A 24,657-nucleotide genomic window follows, 5' to 3' on the forward strand; every position below is an offset into this window, starting at 1 on the left:
AGGCTCCTGGCTGTCCCCTCCCCTCCCCCACTCCCAGCAGTTTCCACCCACCATCATCTCTCCATCTCTCTCTCCTCTCCTCTCTCTCTCTCTCTCTCCCTCCCTCGTTGGCACATTCCAGCCCTCTGCCACTTGCTCCAGAGCTGGGTCTCCCAGCGCAGTGGCCTCTCCTCAGAGCCTGGCCACCAGATGAAGGTGGAGGTGTGGAGAAGCAGCAAAACAGAACAGACAGCAAATCCACTGCAATTTATGAAAATAATGTTCAGACTCTACATAAACCCTCCAGGCTGACACCCCTGCCCCCCCTAGAGCATGAAGGGGAGGTCTATGTTCTTCTCACCGGTACCCACGTAGATGTAGCCACAGTTCTTGGTGCGGGGAGCATGGAAGAAGGTGAGGCCTGGCCAGAGCAGGCTGCGCAGCACCACCAGTGCGTTGCCCCTCTCCATCTGGATGCTCCAGGACCCTGGGAAGAAGCGGGCAGGAGGGGAGACCTTGGATGCCATGGAGCCAGAGCCCTACCCTGTGTGCAAAGGCCCTCAGTTCCTAGGCAGCCTGGCCCGGGTGCTAAGGTTCCGCTGGGAAAAGGGAAGACAATTTAATTATCTGGCGCTTTCCTCCTCCTGATTGCCTTTTAGCCATTTTGCTGCTCATTAAAACCACTTCCAGAGGGAGGGCAAAGGAAATGAAAAGAGGTGAAGCACACCCTAGTCCATTTTGTTCCTGTCAGCAAGTCTAGTTAAAGGTTGAGTGGGGGAGGAAGTGGAGTCTGCAGGCCGGGGAGATGGGGCCCAGCTCGGGGAGGCTTTCCCAGGCTCCCTCACCCTATTTGAGAGGTAGTCACCAGTGGCCTGCAGTCCTGGTGCAGTCTGTCCTCTTAGCCACTTTGCTTTCTCTTCCGCAGCCCCAGAAGCCTCTGCTCCGGGACGGATTAGACCTGACCGGGGATGCACAGAAGTTGGGCTGTTTCGGGCCTCCCAGCTCAATAGCCCTTCCTGGCAGCTGGGAGCCATGCTTGGCAGGAGGGGACTTGGGCTGCAGCTGATGAGCCTTTGTGTGTGCTGGGTTCTGCCCTGGATTTTTGCTCCCCAGACAGAAGCGGCCCAGCCCGGGGCTGAGTTGTGCAGCCATGAGGACTTGGCGGGAAGGGCCTGATCCAGCTCCAGAACCAAGGGAGGGAGCCCCTGTGTGGGAGGAAGGAGCCTGGGAAAATCGCCTCTGGATGCAGATCTGGAGCTTCTATTCCCCTGCGCACTGAGGCCTCTCCCCGGCCCAGCCACAGCTCTGCTCCGGGCCCTGCCAGAAAGGCAAATGCTTTGAAGGTTTTGGTGTTGGACCAGCCAGTGATGCACTAAGAGCTGCGCTGAGGCCTTCATCGGCTGCCAGCTCAGCCCGGCTGCTTGGCTCCCACCACCCCAGCTTCCCACAGGCCTCCTCCAGCCACGGCCCACCCTGGTCACTCCACACCCAACAGCCTCACGGCTCAGTCCGCACCCACCAGGGGCCACCCTGTGTCTGACAGACCTGGCCACCGGGAGCCCCTGGGCCCAATGGTGGCTCAACCCCGCTCAGGGGGCCATCACCTTCCCCAGGTCAAAGCCAGAGCTTCCCCGGGTGCATGTAGGTCAGCTGGCACAGGCCTGCTCAGGAGAGGCCGCCGGCTCAGAGCCCAGCTGAGCACTGCAGCAGCCTGCGCCAGGTGCCACCGCCCCTTCAGGAGAAGGTGAAGTAGGAGCCACAGTGTGGGCTTCACTCCACTCCCCCAAGCCCACACGGTGCTGGCCAGCGGCGTCGAGAAGGAAGAGGGCCCCTGGGTTACCAGCCCCGACTGGGGCACTGGCTGGCCAGAAAAGGGGGTAGTAGTTCCCCTAGCTCCTACAACTTTCCTGTCTGGGCACCTGAGGTTCTCTGCCTCCCAGACCTGCCCTCAGAGGAGAGGCCCTAGCCTGCTGCTTTCCCAGTCACTCATTACAGAAAACAGGTTGCCTGAGGGTAATGAGAGCAAGGGTGTGACAGAACAGAGTGTCCCAGTGCACCGTATTCAGCTTTTGGCCAGAAGCACAGACCCCAGGAAGGTACGTTCCCTAACCACCCCCCCCCCCCCCCCGCCCAATCCAGTCACACACAGTACCCAGAGCATCATCTGGGGACAGTCCCTGCCCTTGGAGCCCACAGTCCCACAGCTTTCTTGAACTGAAAAGGGTCAGGCTCTGCCTCACTTGTCTCTGTCCACCCAGGAGGGCAGCTTACAGCCTGCCTGAGCCAAATGCCCTGGAGAAATGAAATCCTGGAGTCCCCCAGCCTAGACTGCTCTCAGTTCACAGTTGCCAGCCCTTTGACACACCCTGGCAGGGGCCGGCTCCTGACCTTCCCTTGCACAAGGCTGCCCACCTACAGTTTGGCCCCCTACCTCCTGCTCCCCAGTAGATGAAGGGGCTCCACCCCCACCAAGAGCAAGGGGAAAGATGGCAGGGATGCTAGAGAAATGCAGTGCCCCCACTGGGGTAAGGGGGCAGTGCCAAGCAGGGTGCTGATGGAGAACGGAAGTGGCGTGTGAGGGCCCGGCCAGCCAACAGCACTGCCTCCCTCCCTCCCTTGCATTCCTGTCACACTCCTGTCCTCCTTGTCCCTGGCTCAGCTGGTCGCCCAGGAAACACAGACTCTCAACGTGCCAGGAGTCACGTAGCGTCTACCTGGAGAGCCAGGCACTTGCTGTCACCTTCACCCACTTTTATTGCAAATGCTGGAAAGGCTGGACCCAGCCACTGCCACCATGTCCTCTCAGACTCCAGAGGAAGCAGCCTCCTATGGTCCTGGTCTCTCCCAAGTCCCCAAAACGCACGTCCTGCTCCCTGGCAGCCAGCCAGTCCTCTACAAGCTGTTTTTTGAGGATGTGTTGGGGGGCAAGTTAGTAAATCAGGAATGGAGCCTCTTGGCAGGAAGTCCTCCTGGGTTGCCCCAGGGTCAGGGGTCTCACTTTGCTAGTGGAAGCCTCAGTCTAGGGTACGTGTCATAATTACATTCTCCTGCCCTCCTGGAAAAAAGGGTAGCAAAGCTCTGAGATTACATTTGAGGGGGAGAGTGGGCCAGACTAGGGAACAGGGCTCTCCAGCCACAGCAGATGGTTTTAAACTTTCTCCTCAAATCAGCCCCACACTTCTCACAAACACAGAAATAGCCATGGGTCCCTTTTCTCAGAGCAGCCGCTCCCCCCACACCAGGGCCACAAGTTATGGGCAAGCCCCCTGGTCCAGAAGCACCCGTCAGCCAGGCTTCCAAGGGACTGGGTGGAAGGAGCCACCTGCACACACACCCCCAAGAGAAAGCTGATCTGGGCACTGTGTTCCTCACCTGTCTGCAGCATTCCTGACTCCTGTCCCCTGCCTCCTCCCCAACCAAGGCCACATTTGAAAGGTAGTTCTCCTGGCAGGCAGGCATCTTGCTGCCCTCTGCTGCCTGAACTGGGTGTTGCTGCCTGGCTCACAAGTGCTGGAGCCCAAGCGGTCCGGCACCCGGCAGTTTCCTGAGATCTGTGGGCTCCAGCCTTCAAGTGGGGTAAGGAGAGGAGCCCTGCTCCCCAGGGCACCAGTGACCTTTTGTGTGAGGCACCTTCTATTTTACATTTTCACTACCCATCCAGTTTCATTTGATCTTTCAAAACTCTGCGAGGCAAAGATGGTGTCGTCTTGGTCACGACAGCATCCTGCAGCCTGGCACACGGCACCTGCTCAGTGGCTATCTGCTCAGTGAAAGGTTAAGGAGCACTGAACGGCAGAGTGCTGCCGAGAAGTCTGGCCTGACCTGGTGCTCCATCTGTCCCACCTAACTGCAGCCCAAGTTCCGAGAACTCTCGGCTGCTGCCCTTCATGCACAAGGAAGAAGGCTGCCCCCAAAGCTACCCACTCCCACAAAACTCTGCAGACCCCAGGGCACAGCAGGACAGCCAGGGAGGGTAGTGGTGGCACCAGGCAACGTCCCTCCCTCCCCATTCTCTCTTCAGCCAGGGCTTGCCCAGGAACAAGCTGCTGAGCTGGCCCTACCTCCACAGGCACAGAGAGCAGGAGTCCTGGGGACAGGCCCAACCTAAACCATACCTGCTAACAGGTGACAGAGTCCCCTAAATAGTCACCTCAGTCCCAGAAAGGAAACTGATCCTACCTGGGCAGAAAGCGACTGCCCAAATCCATTCCTCCAGCCAGTGCTGACGTCCCAGGGAAGAACTCCTGGGCCCCACTTAGCAGCCAGGCCCTGTGGCCAATATCTGCTTTGCAGACAGCCTCCCAGCACCCTCTCCTCCCTCCCTGGCAGGTAAGGGAGTCTGGGAGCAAAATCAGAGTGTCTGCTTTTCCCCTGACCCCCCACACTTCCACCCCCCACACCATGGGCCCCTTTCTAAGCTCCGGGAGGTTTGACTCGGGTACCCCCGTGTGGCAGCGGCCAGAGTGGCCATTCCTTGCTGGCAGCCCTTACCCACTTGGGACCATCACTGGCCCCTGGGGTGCTTCAGTAGCCATGAAATGGCCTCCAGATCCTTGTGTGGCCCTATTTCATCCCTCCATGCACCAGTGCCTTATTGTCACAGACCTGTTCACGAGCCGCTGGCAGCTCCTGCCACCTTGCCCTAGGCCTCCTACCCCTTGGCCTTCTCGATCCTCCCTGGCCTGCCCCAGCTCCCCTCTAAGGCCTTTTTGCCACTCAAAATAGCACTAATAGAATTCCTGATTTTCATTTGAGTCCCTACTGTGTGTGAGGCACTGCTATAAGCATTTTGTGTGCGCACTAACTCAGTTCTCACGACAACCCAATGAGGTAGAAAAGGTCAGTATTCCCTTGGGGGAATGAGGAAATGGAGGCACGGGGAGACTGAGGAGCTTGCCCGAGATTACACAGCGAGTAAGTGGCAGATTCGGAATCCCAGCCCAGAGCCCTTGCCTCTGCCATCCCGCTCTCACCCTGACTGGGAGTGGCCGTGGCTCCTCAGAAGTGTTTCCCCTGTGTGGTGGGCGTGGGTGTTGTCCTGCTGTTCCCACTACCTGCTTAGAAGGAAACACTAATCTACTTGACACCACAGTTCATGCCAGAGGCCTGGAGTCTAAGGCTCTAACATTTGCTGTGTCGTGGACTTTAGCCCTGTTTCTTCACCTGTAAAATGGGGATAACAACGGTCTCTACCTCCCAGGTTGGCTGTGATGATAAGGGATGGAGAGGGCTGAGTGTAACGCCTGGCACACAAGTAGTGCCATTGCTTTTATGCGTCATCATTGCTATCCTTATCGCTGTCCCTAGCGTTGCCATCATCAACAGCAGGTCCCTCCGGTTGGAGAAACACCAAACACGGGGAGGAAAAGAGGCAGGGGTGCTGCATCAGCACCTTGAGTCTGGCCCCCAGTTGCCCAGAGCCTGGCAACTGTCTTGGGCTAGGGCATCTGAGCAAGAGCGTCTTCCCAGGGCTTGTGAAGCTCAGAGGAAGGAAATGGGGTCTCTGTGACCCCATCCCCCAAACTCTGGGTGTGTGCCTGGGCCAGGTGGGCCCTGAAGAACGGGAAGACCTCGGAGGCTGCATGTCTTAAGATTAAAAAGTACCACACACATAGCAGGAAGCAAATGTACAGAACTCATTTCCTTAGCAGGTGGTTTGCCCTTCGGTCGGTCAGCAGCCACTCACGGAGCACCAGCTATGTGACAAGCACCGGATCTAACCGCAGAACTTACAACGGAGATGGATGTGTGGCTGGTATTTTCGGGGATCTTTTCAGAGATGGTTGGGGGAGGATTCTCAACCTGCCTCCTTCAAGACCAATAATGGAAATCAGAAGAGGCACCGAGGGACTTCCTTTCTGTGGAAGACAGTACTTCCTTTTGTCTGCAGACACGTACCGTCTGTTTATTAGGAGTTGAGCCTGTATTGGGCCCTGGGGAAGCCCCCACCCTCAAGGACCTCCAGTGAGCCACCCGTTCCCACTCGGGCCCTTGGTTCCAATCTCAGAGGAGAATGGCAGATAGCATGGCCCACTGCTCTGACCTGGGGGCGGACCCAATGTCCTCAAGGTAATGGGCTATTACCTTTGGGGATGTCATGCTCTAAGGAGTCCATGAAGTCCAGGGAGGGATCCAGGTCAGCCTTCTCAAGCAAGGTCTTGTTCTTCAGCTGAACAGGCTCCCTGAAGTGGAAGTAGGAACTGAGCTTCTTGGCTTCAGACAAGGAGAGTCCTAAAAGAAGGTGGTATGGTCAGCCCCAAACCACCCAGCACCCCCTTTCTCCATGCACAGGGACCACATGGAGGGGCCTGCAAACGACTCAGTCAGAGACTGACCGAGAACTAAAGGGAGAAAAAGGAGTAGTGTTCTGTCAGCCAAAGCTTGCCCCAGGCCCTGCAATGAGGAGAGATCAAAGAGGAAGAAGGTGGGAAAGGCAGGGAGCCCAGACCCACGCAAAGCCTGGGACCCAGGTAGGAGAACCCTCAGGCAGAAAAGAGTGGGGTCCAGTGACTGGGCAGCCCATGCCAACCACCGATGCCAGGCCATTGGGCACATCTTTCCAAGTGATATGGCCACAGCTGTTCTTTCTCTGAGGAAGTGAACAGTTTCCCCAGAATTCTCAGAATGTATCCGACTATGCTTGGAAAGAGATGCTTTCCTGCCCTTGAGAGGGGCCCTGGAGAACTCACCTTCAAAAGTCCGATTGACATGGATAGGTCCAAAAGGGGTCTTAAAAAGGGCTCCTCGGGGGATGATAGCCACAGCCTTGTCAATCTGGTCGATGATAGACACCAAGCGGGTCTCCTCCTTGATCTGGACCTAAGGAGACGGGATGAGCCATCCTGCCAGAGTACTGTGCCCACTCACCACTGGTGCAAAGGCCCTCTGTATGACCATCTGACCTGGGTCACCACAGTGTAATGCCAACTCCATGGAAAATCATGCTGGGCAAGCCCTCGCCTTCCCTCCGCTCAAGATTTTCTTCCGTTCTTCCTTCCTTCCCTCCCTACCTCTTTTTTAAATTGTTAATACAGACTGATCGTGCAATATTTAAAACTACTATAAAAAAGTAGTCTCTCTTGCCCCATCCCTAGCCCCCCAACTGCCTTCACTGGAGACAACCACCATTAACAGCTTCTTATATTCTCTTCCAGAAACATATCATATTTAAATGTTCTTATTTTGCCTTTTTAAAATACAAAAGCAATCATGCTTGTTGTAGAATATTAGGTAATATAGAAATCATTTATTAAATACTTAAAGGAGGGGTGCCTGACTGACTCAGTCGTTAACCAGCCAACTCTTGGTTTCTTTTGGCTCAGTTCATGATCTTGTGGTTCATGAGTTCAAACCCCACATCAGACTCTGGGCTGATGGTGCAGAGCCTGCTTGGGATTCTCTCTCTCCCTCTCTCTGTGCCCCTCCCAACTCTCTCTCTTCTCTCTCTCAAAATAACAAACTTTAAAAAATAAATAAAATACTTGAATTAAAACCACTTAAAATCCCACCTCCTAAAGAGAATCACTAATAACATATTGGTATATTTCCATATATATATATATATATATATATATATATATATATATAACAAAATTAGAGTCACAGTTCATATTGTTTCAGATCCTGCTCTTTAAATTAACATTATTTCTCAAGCATCACCTCATATTATAACATTTTTATGCAGATGAAATTTGGTTACAATCAATATCAAGGGCCACCCTGAATAAAAGGACTTCATAGAGGTGTCTGTGGGAAAAGCAGCACTCGACAGGGAAAATGTGTCACCAGGGACCCTGAGAGTCACTCAGCCGCCTATTTCCCATGAGCTGCCAACAAGAAATTTTATAAATTAGATAGAAACTAAGACTCAGTATGTGGCCAGGCCAGGGGCTTCAACTGTGTCACCTCATGTAATATGCACAAGCCTACAAAGTAGTTATAATTATCCCAATTTTACAGGAATAAGACTCAGGGGGGTTAAGTTTGTCAGGGGGAAAGGGGAAGAGGAGTGGGGATGCCAGGTGAGGCATCACAGGCCTAGACCTAGACTTTAGGTATCATCCAGGTTCAAGGGCAAAGACTGTGTTTTGAATTCCAGGTTTGTCGAGTTTCAATATGTTGAGCTCCTTATGTTTTGACCTAGCAATTACATTTGTAGGAATTGAACCTTCAGACAGCGTGCACATAAAATGGAAATGACGTTATGTACAAGGTCATTCACTGTGCCCCGGCTTGTCAGAGCTAAAACTTGGAGACCTGCATTTCATGAATAAGACTCGTGAAATTTGGTACATTCATGCAATGGTAAAAAGAATGGGGAGGCTCTTTAGAGCACTGACATAGAAAGACCCCCAAAATATATTAGGTAAAAAAAAAAAAAGCAAGGTGCAGAGCTGTGTTCATAATATGCTGCCACTTGTTTTCTCTTAAGATAAACAGAGAATATGTAGAGGTAAGGTATTTGCCGAGGCTTGCATTTGCATAAAGTGTCTCGGAAGTTGAGCTTCTGAAACTTTAATGTGTATTCGAATCCCCTTGGAATGTGTTAAAATTCAGATCCCGATCCCAGCCCAAGATTGTACATTCCTAACTCGCAGGGCATGGTGATGCTTCTGATCCAGACTGCAATTTGTGTAGCAAGATTTGGACACGCGTGCACATACACATACAATGGTTACATTGATGCCCCCCCTCTCCCAGAAAGTGGGCCTGGGTGACCGGTAGACAGGGATGAGAGGGACATTTTCGCTAAATTCCTTTTTGTGTCTTTGAATTTCGAGCCATGTGGATATATTATCTAGAAAAATAAAAACATATAAAAAGATACAAGAGGCTGTGCACATCCCAGTGCCCCAGAGCGCAACACAGACCCCCCTCTCCCCGCCCCTGCCCAGAGCCAGGTGGCTGACAGAGTGGCTCATCCACTCTCCCCCGTGTCGCTCAGGAGCTGAGTGGGGTTATGCTGATGCCCCCACAATTTCTATTGGGCTGGGTTTTGGATAGCCCAGGCTTTCTTTGTCCTCCTCCTCTTGTCTTCACTTACCACCACTTCCTCTTCAAAGACCTTTCCGCCCTCGTTTATCTTCTGCAGCTCAGTGTGTTCATACTCATGTGAGGGGTCCCCCATGAAGCGGCCCTTCACCACAGACGTCTGTGCCATCATCTCCTCCGTGGCAGGGGGCAAGAGGCTCCACTCCATGCAGTTCAGGCTGCCAACAACATCCCCACGGACCTGGTTCCCAACTACCCCTCTCACTCAGGCTTCCTGCCACTGCCCCTTCTCTTGAGGGATGAAGCTCAAGAAAAGAGTCAGTCACAGCTCTCCCCTTGGAAGGTGTACCCCACCCCCACATGTGATGCAAATTCCATTTTATTTTGTAAAAGTTCACAAAAGCTTCATGTATGCCAAAATTCCAAGAACTTCTTCCTAGATATCTGTACTGTGAGATTCCTGATGAGTTTCTAGAACCTCAATTACAGGCAACTCCGCTTTGCTGAACCCCAAATTCATGCTCAGCCTGCCTGCTGAACCAACAGCATGGCCGTCTTCCCGCATTTCTCAGGGAAGCCAGCTCAGGCCGCAGGGCCCATCCTCTGAGGTCTCCAGCGCTGACCAGCCAGATGCTTCTTTCCCCTCCCACCAGGAGAGGGCATCCTCCCCTCCACTCTAACCCACTTGGCCTGTGTCGCAGGCTGCTCATCTTTCTGCCCTTCCCTCTCTGCTGGCTCCTTTCTCAACATCAAAACTTCTCAGCTTCCCAAATCAACACCCCCCAAGTCCATGGCCTGCTAAAAAATATCCTCTTCCTGTCCCCCTCTCCTCTCTCTCCAGCTCTGAATAATAATCTCAGAACAGGGGTGCCTGGCTGGCTCAGTCCGTAGAGTATATGCTACTTGATGTCAGAGTCATGAGTTCAAGCCCCACATTGGATGGGAGGCCTACTTTAAAAAAAAAAAAACAAACAAACAAAAAAAAAAAACACCTCAGGGGCACGTTGGTGGCTCAGCCGGTTGAGCATCTGACTCCTATTTTTGGCTTAGGTCATGATCCTGGGGTTGTGGGATTCAGTCTACTTGGGATTCTTTCTTTCTCCCTCTGCCCCTCTCCCCCATGCTCGCTCTCTAAATAAATATCCCATAACAACTTGCTCTGTGAAAGCCTTTCTTCCCCTCCCCTTCACTCTGCCCACTACATGGTCATTTCTGCCCCCACCATCCCCAAAAAATGGCTTAGGAGGTCATTCATGGGACCTAAAAACCAACAAATGCATTCCATTTCTGTTTCCTTTGACATCTCCCTTCTCCCTCCTTCACTGCCCTAAATATTCCCAGGGATCTATTCTTGCTCCTCTTTTTCTCTCTGCAGGCTGGCCCACCTGACTCTTAAGAGACTTAGGTACTGTCTAGTTGGTATCCAGAATCCAACCACCTCTTACCACTCCACTACTCCCCACTGGTCCAAGTCCCTATCTACTCTTACCTAGATATTACAGTAGCCTCCTAACTGGTCTCCCCAATTCCATGCCTGCTCCCCTTTCAGTCTCATTCCCACCCAACTGCTAGATCATGTCTCTGTGCACAAGCTTCCCACACTTCCCATGAAGCCCACTGCTTGCAATGCCCACAAAGCCCTGCAAGATTGTCCTCGGTCCCTTACCTCTCTGACCTCATGTCTTACAATGCTCCTGCTCACTTACTCCTCTCCAGCCGCACTAGCTTCTATGGGGTTCCACCAACACTAAACACACATCTGCCTTGAGCCCTTTTCACTTGCCTGGAATTCTCTTCCTTCAGATAAACACATAGCTCACTTTCTCAGTTGCTTCAGGCCTCTTCACAAATGTTACCTTATCAGAGAGACTGTCTCTGACCGCCCTATTTAAAACAGTACCCCATCCTGTATTCTCTATCCCTCTCGGCACTGCGCACCAGCAGACAAGCAATGTATGTGTGTTTATATATTGTTTCTCACACACACACACACACACACACACACACACACACACACACTATAATGTAAACTCTATAAAGGCAAGGACTTTGTCTCATTTACTACTGAATTCCTGGTGCCTAGATCAATGCCTGGCACATAGTAGGTGCTGAAGAGATAAAATCTTATGGAACAAAATGAGTCCCAAATCTTTATCTTCAGTCCAGATTTTTTTATCTGGACTTCAGCTTTGTACTTTAATGTGCCTCCTTATGACCCTGCTCCCCAGTCACCTCATATCAAGTTCACTGGGGCTTCCCTAGTCCTACTTCTGGATTTCTGTCCCTGCGGGTGGCACCAGCACTTACCCAACTGCCTTAGCTGGAAGGAGGGTCAACCTTGACCTCTTCTTCACCTGCCCCATTCAGACCCAAGTCCTGACAGTGCTACCGTCTACATCTTTCCCACCCATCTCCTCCCCTATTCCCTCAGCTACCTCTTCCTTTCAGTCTCCTTCATCCGGACACTGCAACACACTCCTGAATGCTCATCCACTTCCAGGCTGGCATGCCCACTCAGATATAAACAGGCTCTTGTTGCTTAAGGCCCCTCAATGGCTCCCCATAGCCTACAAAGTTCAACCACCCCCTCCCCGAGCCTCTCCATCCAGTCTGCATAAACACCCTTGCCCGCCACTATCATGTTTACCTACCTGCTGTTCTCCCAAACACTCCAAGTCCATTGCAGCCAAGATTGCAGAACCATTCCCTCTAACTGGCATGCCTTCCCCTCACACCTTCCTGAGGAACTCATCAGCTTTCAGATCTCAACAGATCTCTTACTCCCTTAGCAGTCTTATTTAATTGCTCTCTAGAAGGCCTTGGTCCCCCTTTGTATACATTTCTGTTCAGGTGTTAACACACTTTGCTGTACTTGCAGGGTTATGTGTCAGTCTTCCTTCCCAGGATGTGAATAACTTGGAGACTGGTGAGACTTGGCCATCTTTGTAACCCTGTCTACACAGAACGCATCCAATCAATGTTGCATTGACGCACGACAGATACATGAAGTCTCCCAACTCCCTGCGGCCTGAAAGGGTTGTTTTGTAAGGTGGTGAGCTTCCCAGCATCGCTGCGGGTAGTCAAGACTGGCAGGATGGCCCTGTATGGTAGCGTCCAGTGAATTTTCCCCAGTTTGATATCCTTCTTCTACTATTCTGCATTGGTTCTCTACTTCCTAGACTGCCTCCTTTTGTGAGCCAACTCCTACTCCACCAAAGATGCTCCTGCATCCCCTTCTAAACAGCACCTCATTACCCTCCAGGGCTTCTAACCCTTTCCAAACTGCCCTCAATACCAGGACGTACCTAGCGTCCACTCCAGGTCTCCATTGTCCAGGAACTTTCACCTTGCTCTGCCTACGTTCTTAGCCCGGCCTCTGTTATAAACCCACCAGCCTCCAAATTGTTCTCCTCCCCCTGTCCCGCCCCTGCTCTGCGCTGTTCTCATGCCCCCCACCCCCACCCCACCTTGCCCTATAGGCCTCGCTCCTTTCTATTCCATCCACACCCACCCCATCCCAACCTCCTAGTGGCGCCCCCTTCAGTAGCCCGGGGCCTCTGCCTCCACCTGTAGAGGGTCTTGCGTGGTGCGAGCTGGTCCTCACTCAGGCCCTGCGCGATGTAGTAATCGGCGACAAGGCCGAGGATGCGGCCCCAGAAGAGGACCCGATCATAGCGGTAGTCGCGTTTCACCAGCAGGAGAGAGGTAAGTAGAGAGGCCCGACGGTCCGGGCTGAGGCCCTGCCCACTGCCCGACGCCAGCTCCAGCGACAGCAGGAGGTTCTCTGCGTCCATCGTGCCCAAGGCTCGGCTCAACGCCTGCCAGGTTGCTAGGAGAAGCTGTCTCCATGGAGACCAAAGCCCTGCCCTCCGTAGGGCAGTAAGGATTCCACTCACCGCCTGTGGGCCCCGCCCTCTTAGAGCCTCAGGCCAGCCCTGCTCCCCACCCAGCCCTTCAGAAAAGCTGGGTCGCACACTAGCTCCCATACTTTCCTTCTTGCATTGGGGACCTCATGTGTTCAGCTGTGACAGTAATGGCGTAGTTTCCCCTAACATAGGTAGGCTACGGTGTGGGATTGAAGGTCCCCAGTTCCATAGATATTTTTGCCTTTCCCTGAGCCCTTCAAATAGTTGACATTTATTGAGTCCTCATTCTATATGGAATGGGGGCTCGGGAAGAAAACAGAACAGTGACACTAGCCGTGTTATTTCACTCCAGTTGTGTCCCTTCTTAGCCTCAGAATTGTGTAAAGAATTTGTGATCCTCCTGGCTCTAAAAGTCTAAGAATCTGGAGCACCTACGTGGCTCAGTGGGTTAAGCACCCAACTCTTGATTTCCACTCAGGTCATGATCTCGCAGTTTGTGAGTTCAAGCCCCCCATTCCGCTCAGTGCTCACAGCACAGAGCCTATTTCGGATCCTCTGTCTCCCGCTTTCTGCCCCTTCCCTGTGCATGCTCTCTCCCTCAAAAATAAACAAACATTGAAATAATAAAAAAGTCTAGGGATCTAAGATAATTAATCCCCCTGCCCCACCCCCAAGCCCTACAGAATGGGGTCCATCGTTCCATTCTCTTGTCTTCATGAGATGTCTATTTACTCCTTCCATAGGACTATTCCACCCAAGTGACAAATGGAAACCTAGGCACTGGGGCAAGGCACAGAGCTACGCCTTGGGAAAACAGGATGTGAAGAGAAATACAAAAAGGATGACATTTACAAAAGGATGACATCACTTGCCACCTACATTTAGCTATCTCGGGCACCACAACAGTTGCCTTTAGGCCCAAATGGTAGCAACACATGAAAGGCCAGAACCCCACTGCAGCTGGGGCTCTTCACTCCCTGGGCTAGAGAGACTACTTCACACCCACCTCTGGAGTCCCCAGCCAAGGTCAAACAGATGAACAGATGCCTACAGCAAGCTTGTTGTCAGGGAAGGAGATTGGACTTGTTAATATTAACTGATCTCATTTCTGGATTCCTTTGGAGAGGACTCATGGAATTAGAATGACCTGAGCCCCAGTGCCAAGCCAAGAGAGAAATAAGTGTCTAAATTACCCAGATAATTACTTTGTTTTGATTATCTGGACATTGTTTATAAAGACTTTTAAAATTTGAGGGAGCTGATGGTCTAATGTGTCTTCCATCTCAAAAAACAATTTGTAAGTCCCCTGTTGAAAACTCTCCCTCTGCTCAGACCCTTTGGTCTATCCATTCCCAAGTGGGAGGTATGGCCCCGTTCCTTTTGTAAGGCAACATCCTCAGATAGAAAACTAGCAGAAATTCTAACTGGTGAAATAGGCTTCAATTGGTCATAGCCCTGAAAGTAACTCAGACCTTTTGTTCTCATTGATTCCAGATTTACTTACCACTTATTAATGGCAGGTGCCTTGTCAGGAACCATTGTGAAGCCAGAAAAGGAAGTCCTGAGGCCTTCCGATGCTACCACTTTTGGCAGACTGAATCAGGTTAACTATTTCAGAGTAAGACCACACAGTACTAAGCCTCTGGAGCCAAGTGGACTGGGTTAGAATCCAGGTTTCACCATGTAGGCAAGTTGTTCAATTTCCCCAAGCCTCATCTATAAACTGGGAACAATACGTACTATGGAAGGTTGTTACATGAGATAATGTATGTAAAGTGCTTAAAATGTAATATACAATATAAACTATTTTTTCTTAAAAGACAAAAACATTCTTCTTAAAAATAAAAAATAGTGGGGCGCCTGGGTGGCGCAGTCGGTTAAGCGTCCGACTTCAGCCAGGTCACGATCTCGCGGTCCGTGAGTTCGAGCCCCGCGTCGGGCTCTGGGCTGAGGGCTCAGAGCCTGGAGCCTGTTTCCGATTCTGTGTCTCCTTCTCTCTCTGCCCCTCCCCCGTTCATGCTCTGTCTCTCTCTGTCCCAAAAATAAATAAAAACGTTGAAAAAAAAAATTTAAAAAAAATAAAAAATAAAAAATAAAAAATAGTAAATATTTATATTGTTCCCATTTACACACACACACACACACACACACACACACACACACCTACCTACCTACCTATCTCCAACACCAGCAAGGTAAGGATTCTGTCTTCAATTCACTTCCAAGAAATAAGCAGGTGTTCTCAGGAACTAAGAGCATCAGTGCTTAGCAGTCAGGACACCATCAAGCCGGGGAGAACAGCAAGGATCAGCAGGGCCAATTCAGAGGTGCAGCTGAGGAGGAACTGCCACAGGCGGGAGAGCGGGGTTTGCCTAAGGACAATACTGCCAACAGTAACTGCCAGCGGTGACCACACAGCTGCAATGCAGACAGGCTAGGCAGAATCCCCAAAAGGCCATTTGGCCTCAGGAGCAGATCCCACAGGCTTTACAAAGACTCTCTCTTAGCCCAGTCTCTCAGCCCCCTTCCCCTGTGTGACCTGGGGCACACATACTTTAATGATCACAAATACCAGTATGTGACAAGGAAAAAATGCCAGGCTAGGAGTCAGCTGATGAGGACTCTAGTCCCAACTCTGACATCAAAGTGTTATAGAACTTTGGCCAAGTCACTTAACTTCCCAGATCGGCCTGGGGCTGATAAAGAGAAAGAACTGCAGTCGAAAAAATCCTAGAAGCCCTGGAGCATAAGAGACCAAGGAGAAAGATAAAATATTCCATCTGAACCCTGGAAATCTTTAAAACAAGAGTCTCAGATAATTTAATATGGATCCATTCATTTTTACATTTAAGTTCATTATGTCCCTGGTAAAAATTCTGAAAGGCCACAGCAAAAAGCCACTTCCATAAGAGTGTCTGTCTATGGACTCATACTTGTTTTCCATCCCTGAACAGAAATGCCTCACCCAGCACCTTCTGGGAAAATCAACCTTTGATTCAAAGAGATGTTGTTCAATGATAATTATGACAGCCACAGCCATACAATCAGCCCACCAGGAAGTCTGAGGAAGGGAGGCAGGCAGCCGGAAGAACAGAACATTCCTCTCACCAGGAAACAACTCTAGCTCTAAGCAAAAGATGGGTGACCTGGTGCCAGAGGGGGGAAGATAACTGAAGCCATTGTGTTCATGATTAAGAAGCATCCCCATTCACTCATGGAAGCCTTTAAGTGTCACTGGTGCCTGGAACCAAACGTAGTCCTCCCAGGCTGTGGTTGGGATAGAGGGCCTGCCACAGGACAGGGTCACAGTCAGTTTGTGACCCCGGGTAGGCACTCGATAGTTGAGCTTGGGTTGAAACCAATCTTCTCCACAGTCACGGTGCCCCTGTGCCATGACAATGGTGCCCATGAGTGGAGGAGCCTGTAGCTCACTGAAGGCATCAGCCATGAAAATGGCTCGGAAGAGACGGCGCAAACAAGCTGCTGTGCTCAGGCTCTGGTCCATGCTGTTGGGGGCCAACCGGGACAAGTCAAGCTCGTAGAACTCCTTGGGATTTAGGGCACTGCCGCCAAGGAGGATTAGCACTCGGGGTACTAGTGTCCGGGCAAAGAGACCCTCTAGGTGGCTGAGGACACTCTCCAGTTCTGCCAGGGATTGTTGGCATTTCCTGCTGCTCACCTCAACAGTGGCCCGAGGTTTCTTCTTCATCACCTCTTCTGCCTGTGAGGACAAAGAATGGTGAAAGGGAAGGACAAGATGGGGGAAGCCATTGCCCTCTGAAGATACCTGTTGGGATGCAGTAGACTTCTGGAACTGGGCTTCCACGGCAAAGACGCTGGATTTTATCAGAGGGCAATAAATCAAAAAGGAAAATGTATTCTTTGTACAAAACCATATTTTTTCCCACATTTAGAACAGAAAGACAGGTGGGAATACAAACTGGTGCAGCCACCCTGGAAAACAATATGGAGGTTCCTCAAAAAATTAAAAATAGAACTACCCTATGACTCACCAATTGCACTACTAGGTATTTATCCAAACGATACAGGTGTGCTGTTTTGAAGTGTCACATGCACCCCAATGTTTATAGCAGCACTATCAACAATAGACAAAGTATGGAAAGAGCCCAAATGTCCATCGACAGATGAATAAAGAAGATGTGGTATATAAATACAATGGAGTATTACTCAGCAATCAAAAAGAATGAAATCTTGCCATTCGCAACTACGTGGATAGAACTAGAGGGTATTATGCTAAGCAAAATCAGAGAAAGACAAAATCATATGACTTCACTCACATGAGGACTTTTAAGACACAAAACAGATGAGCATAAGGGAAGGGAAGCAAAAATAATATAAAAACAGGGAGGGACAGGGGCGCCTGGGTGGCTCAGTTGGTTAAGCATCCGACTTCAGCTCAGGTCATGATCTCGTGGTCCTTGAGTTCGAGCCCCGCGTTGGGCTCTGTGCTGACAGCTCAGAGCCTGGAGCCTGCTTCTGATTCTGTGTCTCCCTCTCTCTCTGACCCTCCCCCATTCATGCTCTGTCTCTGTCTCAGGGTAAACATTAAAAAAAAAAAAAAAAAAAAACCAGGGAGGGAAACAAAAACATAAGAGACTCAAATATGGAGAACAAACAGAGGGTTCCTGTAGGGGTTGTGGGCTACACAGGTAAGGGGGCATTAAGGAATCTACTCCTGAAATCATTGTTGCACTATATGCTAACTTGGATGTAAATTAAAAAAATAAATAAAAATAAATAAAAAGAACAGAAAGACAGTACTCTGAAGCAGGAGAGCATCCAGAAATAAGCAACTAAAATAGTCAAGGAGATCTGGTGGCATGGCAAGTAGCAAATTTTGCTGTGCCATGAGTGATAACAGGAAATGGGGATAATTTGGCTTGAGAAAGGTGATTCTGCAGTTGGTCTTCCAGTTAAACATGAAAAATTGAACACATGCTTATTTGTGGTCCCATCTGAAATACTAAATGAGGGGAAAAGGAAGGGGAAAAAGGAAGGGGGAAAAGGAAGGGGAAAAAGGAAGGGGAAAAAGGAAGGGGAAAAAGGAAGGGAGGGAGGGGGGAAAGAAAGAATTCCCAAGGGCAAAGAGAACTGGGAAACAGACAAAAGCAACAACAAATTTTTGGAAAGCAGAAGGCACATGGAAGAGTTCAAGGGAGCTTATTACCAAGCGCTAACAGAGGGAAGGCCCATGAAAGCAAAATGATTCATACTGCAGAACCCCAGAAAGGCTTAGGAACTGGCAATTCAGGCATCACAGAAGAATGAAAAGAGGGGGACTGCATGAAAACCTCTGTGAGGACCCTTAGATCACCTGCCAATTTCCTCCACCCAGTCTTCTCCAGAGAGAAGACTTTCCAATACTGATGTTTTAGAGTCCTCCAAAGAGACCACGAGATTCCTACCCAGTATCCTTGAAGTCTATCAGCTCACAAGGCCCAGCCAGGCATACAGAGCTTTCACCAATTTATGGTTTTTGTTTTTTTTTAAATGTTTATTTAGGGGCACCTGGGTGGCTTAGTCGGTTAAGTGTCCGACTTCAGCTTAGGTCATGATCTCACAGTCCGTGAGTTTGAGCCCCGCGTTGGGCTCTGTGCTAACAGCTTGGAGCCTGGCGCCTGCTTCAGATTCTGTGTTTCCCTCTCTCTCTCTGCCCCTCCCCTGCTCATGCTCTGTCTCTGTCTCAAAAATAAATTTAAAAAAACATTAAAAAAAATTTTTTTTTAATAAAAAATGTTTGTTTATTTTTGAGAGAGAGAGAGAGCAAGAGAGAGAAAGGGGCAGAGAGGGAGACACAGAATCTGAAGCAGGCTCCAGGCTCTGAGCTGTCGGCACAGAGTCCGATGTAGGGCTGGAACCCATGAACATGAGATCATGACTTGAGCCAGTCGGACACTCAACTGACTGAGCCATCCAGGTATCCCTCACCAGAGACAGAATAAAAGCCTCTAACATGACCGAGACCAAAACAAACAGGAAAATGAATCTAAAAGAAACTGAAAGGAACAGAGGACAACTTCAAAAATACAGCAATTAATATTCTCAAGTAAAAGAAAATCATATAGATGTGAAACAATAGGATGCTATTTAAAAAAGAAACATGATGGGGCACCTGGGTGGCTCGGTCAGTTAAGCCTCCGACTTCAGCTCAGGTCATGATCTCACAGTCTGTGAGTTCAAGCCCCGCGTCGGGCTCTGTGCTGACAGCGCAGAGCCCAGAGCCTGTTTCAGATTCTGTGTCTCCCTCTTTCTCTCTCCTCCCCCGCTCATGCTCTGTCTCTCTTCTCAAAAATAAATAAATGTTAAAAACAATTTTTTTTTTTTTTTTTTTTTTTTTTTTTTTTTTTTTTTTAAGAAACATGAGAGGCATCTGGGTGGCTCAGTTGGTTAAGCATCCAACTCTTGATTTCCACTCAGGTCATGATCTCACAGTTTGTGGGTTTGAGCCCCGTGTCAGTCTCTGTGCTGGCAGCATGGAGCCTGCTTGGGATTCTCTCCCCCTCTACCTCTGCCCCTACCCCGCTTGTGCACGCACGCTCTCTCTCTCTCTCTCAAAATAGATAAATAAGCTTAAAAAAAAAAAAGAAGAAGAAACATGAAAAAGAGCTCTTAAGACTATGATTGCCAAAAAAGAAAAAAATTATAGAAGAGTTAGAATATCAAGTCAAGGAAGTCCCCCATAAAGTAAAACATAAAAACAAAGAGATGAAAATTTGGGGAGATGGGGTGCCTGGATGGCTCAGTCAGTTAAGTGTCTGACTTGATTTCGGCTCAGGTCATGATCTCCCAGTTTGGGAGTTCCAGCCCCAAGTCAGGCTCTGTGCTGAGCCTGCCAAGCCTGCTTCCCTCTTTCTCTCTCTCTGCCTCTCCCCTGCTTGCATGCTCTCTCTCTCAAAATAAATAAATAAACTCAAAAAAATAAAAAAAATTAAAAAAATTAAAAACTGGGGGAGAAAAAACACTAAAACTACAGGCTCAGTTCATGAAGCCAAAATGCAACACAATAGCAGTTTTCCAAAAAAGAAAATGAGAAAATGCGAGAGGGGTTAGGCTATCAATATCAAAGACTGGGGTGAGGAGAAACTAACTAAAGTCCTGGGGCTGAAACACATTCCCTACAGCTGCTTAGGCTGACAGGCCCTGAAGACTCTTCAGAACCCCTTTACAGCTGTTTACGGTCTAATCATCACAGTCTCCCCACCAGCTTTCTCCCAAAGCCTGTGCCTACCTGGGGAGAAGGTTTTCGGTAGAAGTGCTTAAGCTGTTCATAGGGCAGAGGCAGTTGTTGGCGTTGGTACATGATATGCTTTAGAAGTTCACAAGTAAACCGACAGCAGCCTTCCTGGCTCACAGGCCCGGGAAACACCACTGGCACCATGCAGTCTCTGGGGCGAAAGGGCTCCGAAAGGTTGGAAGGTTCTTGAGCGGAGGTAGTCTCAAGTAGTTCTATCTGGGGGGCGTGGGTTTCCTCTGACTTCTCATACCATTCCAATTCTAGTAGGTGCGCAGAGGAACAAGGCAGACACTTGAAAAACTTAAAAGCCAAACTCAGTCTTCTCATTCCCTTGTACTGCGGAGGGAACAGCCCGACACATTCCCTCCGCAAACTCCTGTGTGGGTGGCGGCTAGGAGACTCCCGACCCCAGACGCTTACGGGGATTTAAGGGACGCCGGATGGAAGCTGGGGGAAAGGAGAATTTCAGACACCGTGACCAGGCCTCCGCTCAGAAAGTGGAATCCCTGATCTGGGGAAATTAGTTTACTGTAACTGTAATCAAGCGGGGTCCAGAGTGCCGCCCAGAGGAAGACAACAGTGGGGACGAACCAGTGGGATCCAGGACCGAGGGGGCGATGGAGTCCGTGGGGCCGGGCGGGAGCCAGGAAATGGGGACAAGGAAGAAGGGCCAGAGAAAGGGTCATGGGCTAAAAGACTGGAGAGCGGTGTGGAGAAGAAACAGGTCCCCAAGGCTCCCCGAGCCTCCGGACCCCAGTCCTTACCAGGTACTGTGGCCGGACACAGCACTTCCGGCTCCGGAGCCGCCATCACTACCTCCTCCCTCTTCTCCGTGCGGTTTGAACAGGCGCCCCGCGAGGTATCATGGGAAGCCCACGCCTCCACTTCCGCTTCGGCGGTGGAGGGGCGGGGGCACTGCACCGCCGCAGTAATGGAGGCTGGGCCGAGCTAGGTTTTGATCCCTATGCTCCCTAGCAACACTCCCTCACAGGTACGCCGAGCCCTAACTGTACAGAGAACCCACGCTGTCTCAGACACTAAGTTCTGCCTTCCAGAGGACCCTCGCCCTCACGCATTCTCTCCTGCGTTCACTATTCGCTGGGCACCTACTTCGTGCCAGGCCCTGTCCTAGGTGCTGGAGGCTGTGGCAAACAAACAGGAGGCAGTCGCTGTCCTCAAGGGGTTTGCCACCTATAAATACGATCCCACGTGATGAATTATATACAGTGAGGTGTGCACGGGCTGTGGATGCGAAGAACCGAGTGCCTAACCTAGCTGATGTGGAAGAGAGGGGTGGTCCCAGAGGAAATGTGCCCAAGAAACTGTGACCTATAGGATGAGTAAAGGTAAAGAGGAGGACCTACCTATCCTGGAGACCTTGAGAGACAAGAGCATCCTTCATCCAAGGAATGAAAAGGGTTCACATTATAAAGAGTTAAGGCTGTGGTAGACAAACAGGATCCAGATTATGGCAAAGCTTTATTAGCCATGTTAAAAAGTTTAAACTTGATCCTGTAGGGGGATGAGGAAGCTTTGAAAGCTTTAAGTAGGGGAGTGACATGATTAAATTTATAAATTTAATCTCTACACTGGCTGCAGTGGATAGATTATATTACAGGGAGGATGAGAGAGGAAGCAGGAATACCAATTAAAGCTAGTGACTGCGGTTACCCAAGTGCATTGATAAAAGAGGCCTGAACTATGGCAGTCACGGTAGGGTGGAGAGAATTGGGTGAACCCTAGAGATATTTAGGATGTCCAATGACCATGACTTGGTGGTTGTCCCCAGGAAGAGGAGAAGGGATAGAGACTACTAAGACAAGCAGGTTTTTTAAGATGAACAACTATATGGCCAGTTGTGCCATTCAATGAAGGGAGAACACTAAAGGAAGACCAGGTTTACTGGTGTGTAGGTATGGAGAAAAGATGAGTTCCATTTTTTATATAGTGAGTTTCCTGTTCCATTGGACAGTAAAGAGATATTTAGGAACACCATTGATAATAGAGATGTGTTTGAGAGTCATCAGTATAGGTGTGTATAAGATCACCCAGGGAAGGCAAGTAGAATAAGGATGAGCTAGGATCCTGAAGACACTAATATTTAGGGGATGCGCAGAGAGAGAAGAGACTGTGGAGGGGAGTAAGGAGTAGCCAGAGAGGTATAATGAAGAACAAACAAGTGTGTCATGGAGGCCAGGAGGGGTGTGTCTCAGGAAGTAAGGAGCAGAAATCAAAACATACTATAAAAGTACAATGATTAAAATACTGTGGTGTTGGATCAGGAATAAACAAACATAATAAAACAGGAGAGAGTCCAGAATCAGATCCATGTGTATGTAGATCTTAGTGTATGATGAGGGTGACTTTTTAAAACAAGTAACTTGAGACAGCTCCCTATCCGTTTAGAAGGGAAAAAAATCAAATTAGTTCATACATAAGGATAAATTCCACATGGATTAAAGATCCATGGATCCATGGATTAAAGATTTTAAACATAAAAATAAACCTCGGGGCTCCTGGGGGGCTCAGTCAGTTAAGCATCTGACTCTTGATTTAGGCCCAAGTCATGATCTCACAGTTTCTGAGTTTGAGCCTCACATCGGCTCTGTGCTGGTGGTGCAGAGCCTGCTTGGGATTCTCTCTGTCTCTCCCTCTCTCTCTGCCCCTCCCCTGCTCGTGTGCTCTCTAAATAAATAAATAAATAAATAAATAAATAGCTTAATTAAAAAATTGGGATGGAGGAAGTGTGTGTTGGGTGGCTGAAAGACCCAGGAAGATGAGAGGACAAGTGTTATCAGGTGAGTGCAGCAGGCCCTGGTTATCAAGAGAGCCCAGAGCTGGTGGTGGTGAGAATGTTGGGGGAATGGACTTGGCTCTCCCAACCCCCATCCTTCTTGAGATCTCTTCCTGAGTTCCTCAGTCTCAGCCTCTATTAGCAGTTTCCCTGGAGGGGTTGTGCCACTGGCTGGAGTTGACCTCTGCAGTATAACCTTCCTTCAGTGGAACAGAGTCGAGAAGAGAGAAGTCATGTGTGCTTTCAACCACTGAAGACCACAAAATTGGCTGGATCTGCTAGGCCCTTTTACAGATTTTGGTCCTTCTACTCCCACTGCTTTGGGGAGTTATGCCACGTGGACAGCAACCACCCTGCCTCCCTCCTTGTGGTCGAGGGGAAGCCAAGGACTCCACCAGGTCTGAACTCCTGAAAGGATCACCAGAGGTGAGCCACTGCTGCTGCTGCTGCTTCTAGTTTTCCAGGGAAAACTGAGATCTGGAGGGAAGGGCCTTTTTACTTCTTGGCTGTGTGAGAGCATCTCGATGTTTGTGAAAGAGGGGAAGTGGGCACAGGGTGAATGGTGAATCATGAGACAGCCATGGGGCTAGGAATTGAACCTTGGCGTCCTGACTCCCAGCGCAGCAACATGCTTCTCCACTTTGCCTTTCTCGTGTCTTGTACACTGGTTTCTGTCGCTGTGTTTCCTCTTTGCCGACTGCAAGAGACCTAAAAAGCAAGAGAGATAGCTTGGCAGGAAAGTCAAAAGTCAATAATCCCCTGGGCCCTTGGCCAAGTTTCTATTACCTGCTACTTCCCCGCAGCCACAACCTTAGCAGTGGCTGACGTAACCGGAGCCCCAGCCCCGCCCCAAGTGGGGGCCAGGCCCCTCCCACAGCCCTGGTTATTTTAAAACTAAACTCGCTGTGCCGGGATTGGTTCTACTTCAAAACAAAGGGGAGGGGTAATTCTCGCCGTGGGCATCCGTGTAGCCCTCAGGCTGCAAGGCTGGTTTACGGGTTTGGGCCTCGTGTCGATGGCACCGCGGTGTCTCGGGTTGCTAAAACCAGCCCCCGGAGGGTGCCAGCCTGGTAATAAAGCAGTGACTACTGTGTAAAGGTGGCATAATCATCGCAACAATAACAGCCGTAATTAGGCTAACCACCATCTGCCTCCGCCCTGGCATTCGCCCTGACTCACCCCGACGGCACGCCAGCAGTCGGGGAAGAAATTGAGGCGGGGTGGAGCCAGCCGGCTGGAGGGATCAGTCTCTCTCCGTGAATTTTGCAGCTCTTCAGGTCCAAAACCTGTTGTCTGGGATCTCGCTAAGGGCCCAAACCCTGGAGCGCCCACAAAGCTCGATTCTGATGTAAGCCCTCGGTTTCGGGTGACTGTCCCACCTCCAGGCCGCCGGGCTCCTAAACTTCCCCTTAAAGAGGCCCTAAGAAAAGACCCACTCACAGCACCGAGATTGAGAACCAGACTACAGCTCCCCTAGGCCTTTGCGCGCAAAGGCTCGCTCCTTGCCTACGCCCCAAAGCCGCCCCACGGCCCCTTGAGCCGCAATGCCTCCTGGGAGCTGTAGGGCAGCAGGCAGCTCATTTAATGGAGATCCCAGACTTGAGGACTCTATCTCCCGTGGTGCCCCGCGGCTGTTTCTGACGCGACCCGGGGCCAGAGAAGGGTGGGGGCGTGGCCTGCGCAGGGCCCCACCCCGCTCTCCTCTGGCTGGCCGGACGCGGCGGTGGCAGTAGGGGCGGCGGCGGCGGCGGCGGCGGCGGCGGTGGTGGCGG

At 50.4% G+C, this 24,657-nt stretch overlaps 2 protein-coding genes and 1 long non-coding RNA gene across 4 annotated transcripts; all 3 read right to left on the reverse strand.

The window, feature by feature from the left end:
* Positions 1–178: 178 nt before the first annotated feature.
* On the reverse strand, positions 179–13,329 carry RSPH9 (radial spoke head component 9). The gene is made up of 5 exons (XM_047101666.1): positions 12,538–13,329; positions 9,023–9,188; positions 6,669–6,798; positions 6,064–6,210; positions 179–466 (listed from the first exon to the last, which is right to left on the reverse strand). The coding sequence occupies exons 1-5, from the start codon at positions 12,954–12,956 to the stop codon at positions 306–308; spliced, it is 1,023 nt and encodes a 340-aa protein (XP_046957622.1). The 5' UTR covers positions 12,957–13,329; the 3' UTR covers positions 179–305.
* Positions 13,330–15,628: 2,299 nt separating this feature from the next.
* On the reverse strand, positions 15,629–21,039 carry MAD2L1BP (MAD2L1 binding protein). Of its 2 annotated transcripts, none has more exons than XM_047101662.1 (3): positions 20,856–21,039; positions 20,086–20,538; positions 15,629–16,557 (listed from the first exon to the last, which is right to left on the reverse strand). In XM_047101662.1, exons 2-3 carry the CDS (start codon positions 20,416–20,418, stop codon positions 16,045–16,047), a joined length of 846 nt encoding a protein of 281 aa, XP_046957618.1. In that variant the 5' UTR covers positions 20,419–20,538; positions 20,856–21,039; the 3' UTR covers positions 15,629–16,044. The 2 variants fall into 2 exon arrangements, with proteins under 2 accessions (XP_046957618.1, XP_046957619.1); XM_047101663.1 differs by having other exon boundaries at positions 20,086–20,351; positions 20,856–21,036.
* A 2,353-nt stretch (positions 21,040–23,392) lies between these two features.
* Positions 23,393–24,149, reverse strand: LOC124529344 (uncharacterized). The gene is made up of 2 exons (XR_006966309.1): positions 24,065–24,149; positions 23,393–23,593 (listed from the first exon to the last, which is right to left on the reverse strand). It is a non-coding gene; the product is annotated as an uncharacterized LOC124529344 (long non-coding RNA).
* Positions 24,150–24,657: the final 508 nt, after the last annotated feature.

The sequence above is a fragment of the Lynx rufus genome, unplaced genomic scaffold (genome assembly GCF_022079265.1).
Source record: "Lynx rufus isolate CCGP_SWC_20201006 ecotype Redwood Valley unplaced genomic scaffold, mLynRuf1.p SCAF_6, whole genome shotgun sequence".
In the NCBI taxonomy this organism is placed as follows: domain Eukaryota; kingdom Metazoa; phylum Chordata; class Mammalia; order Carnivora; family Felidae; genus Lynx; species Lynx rufus.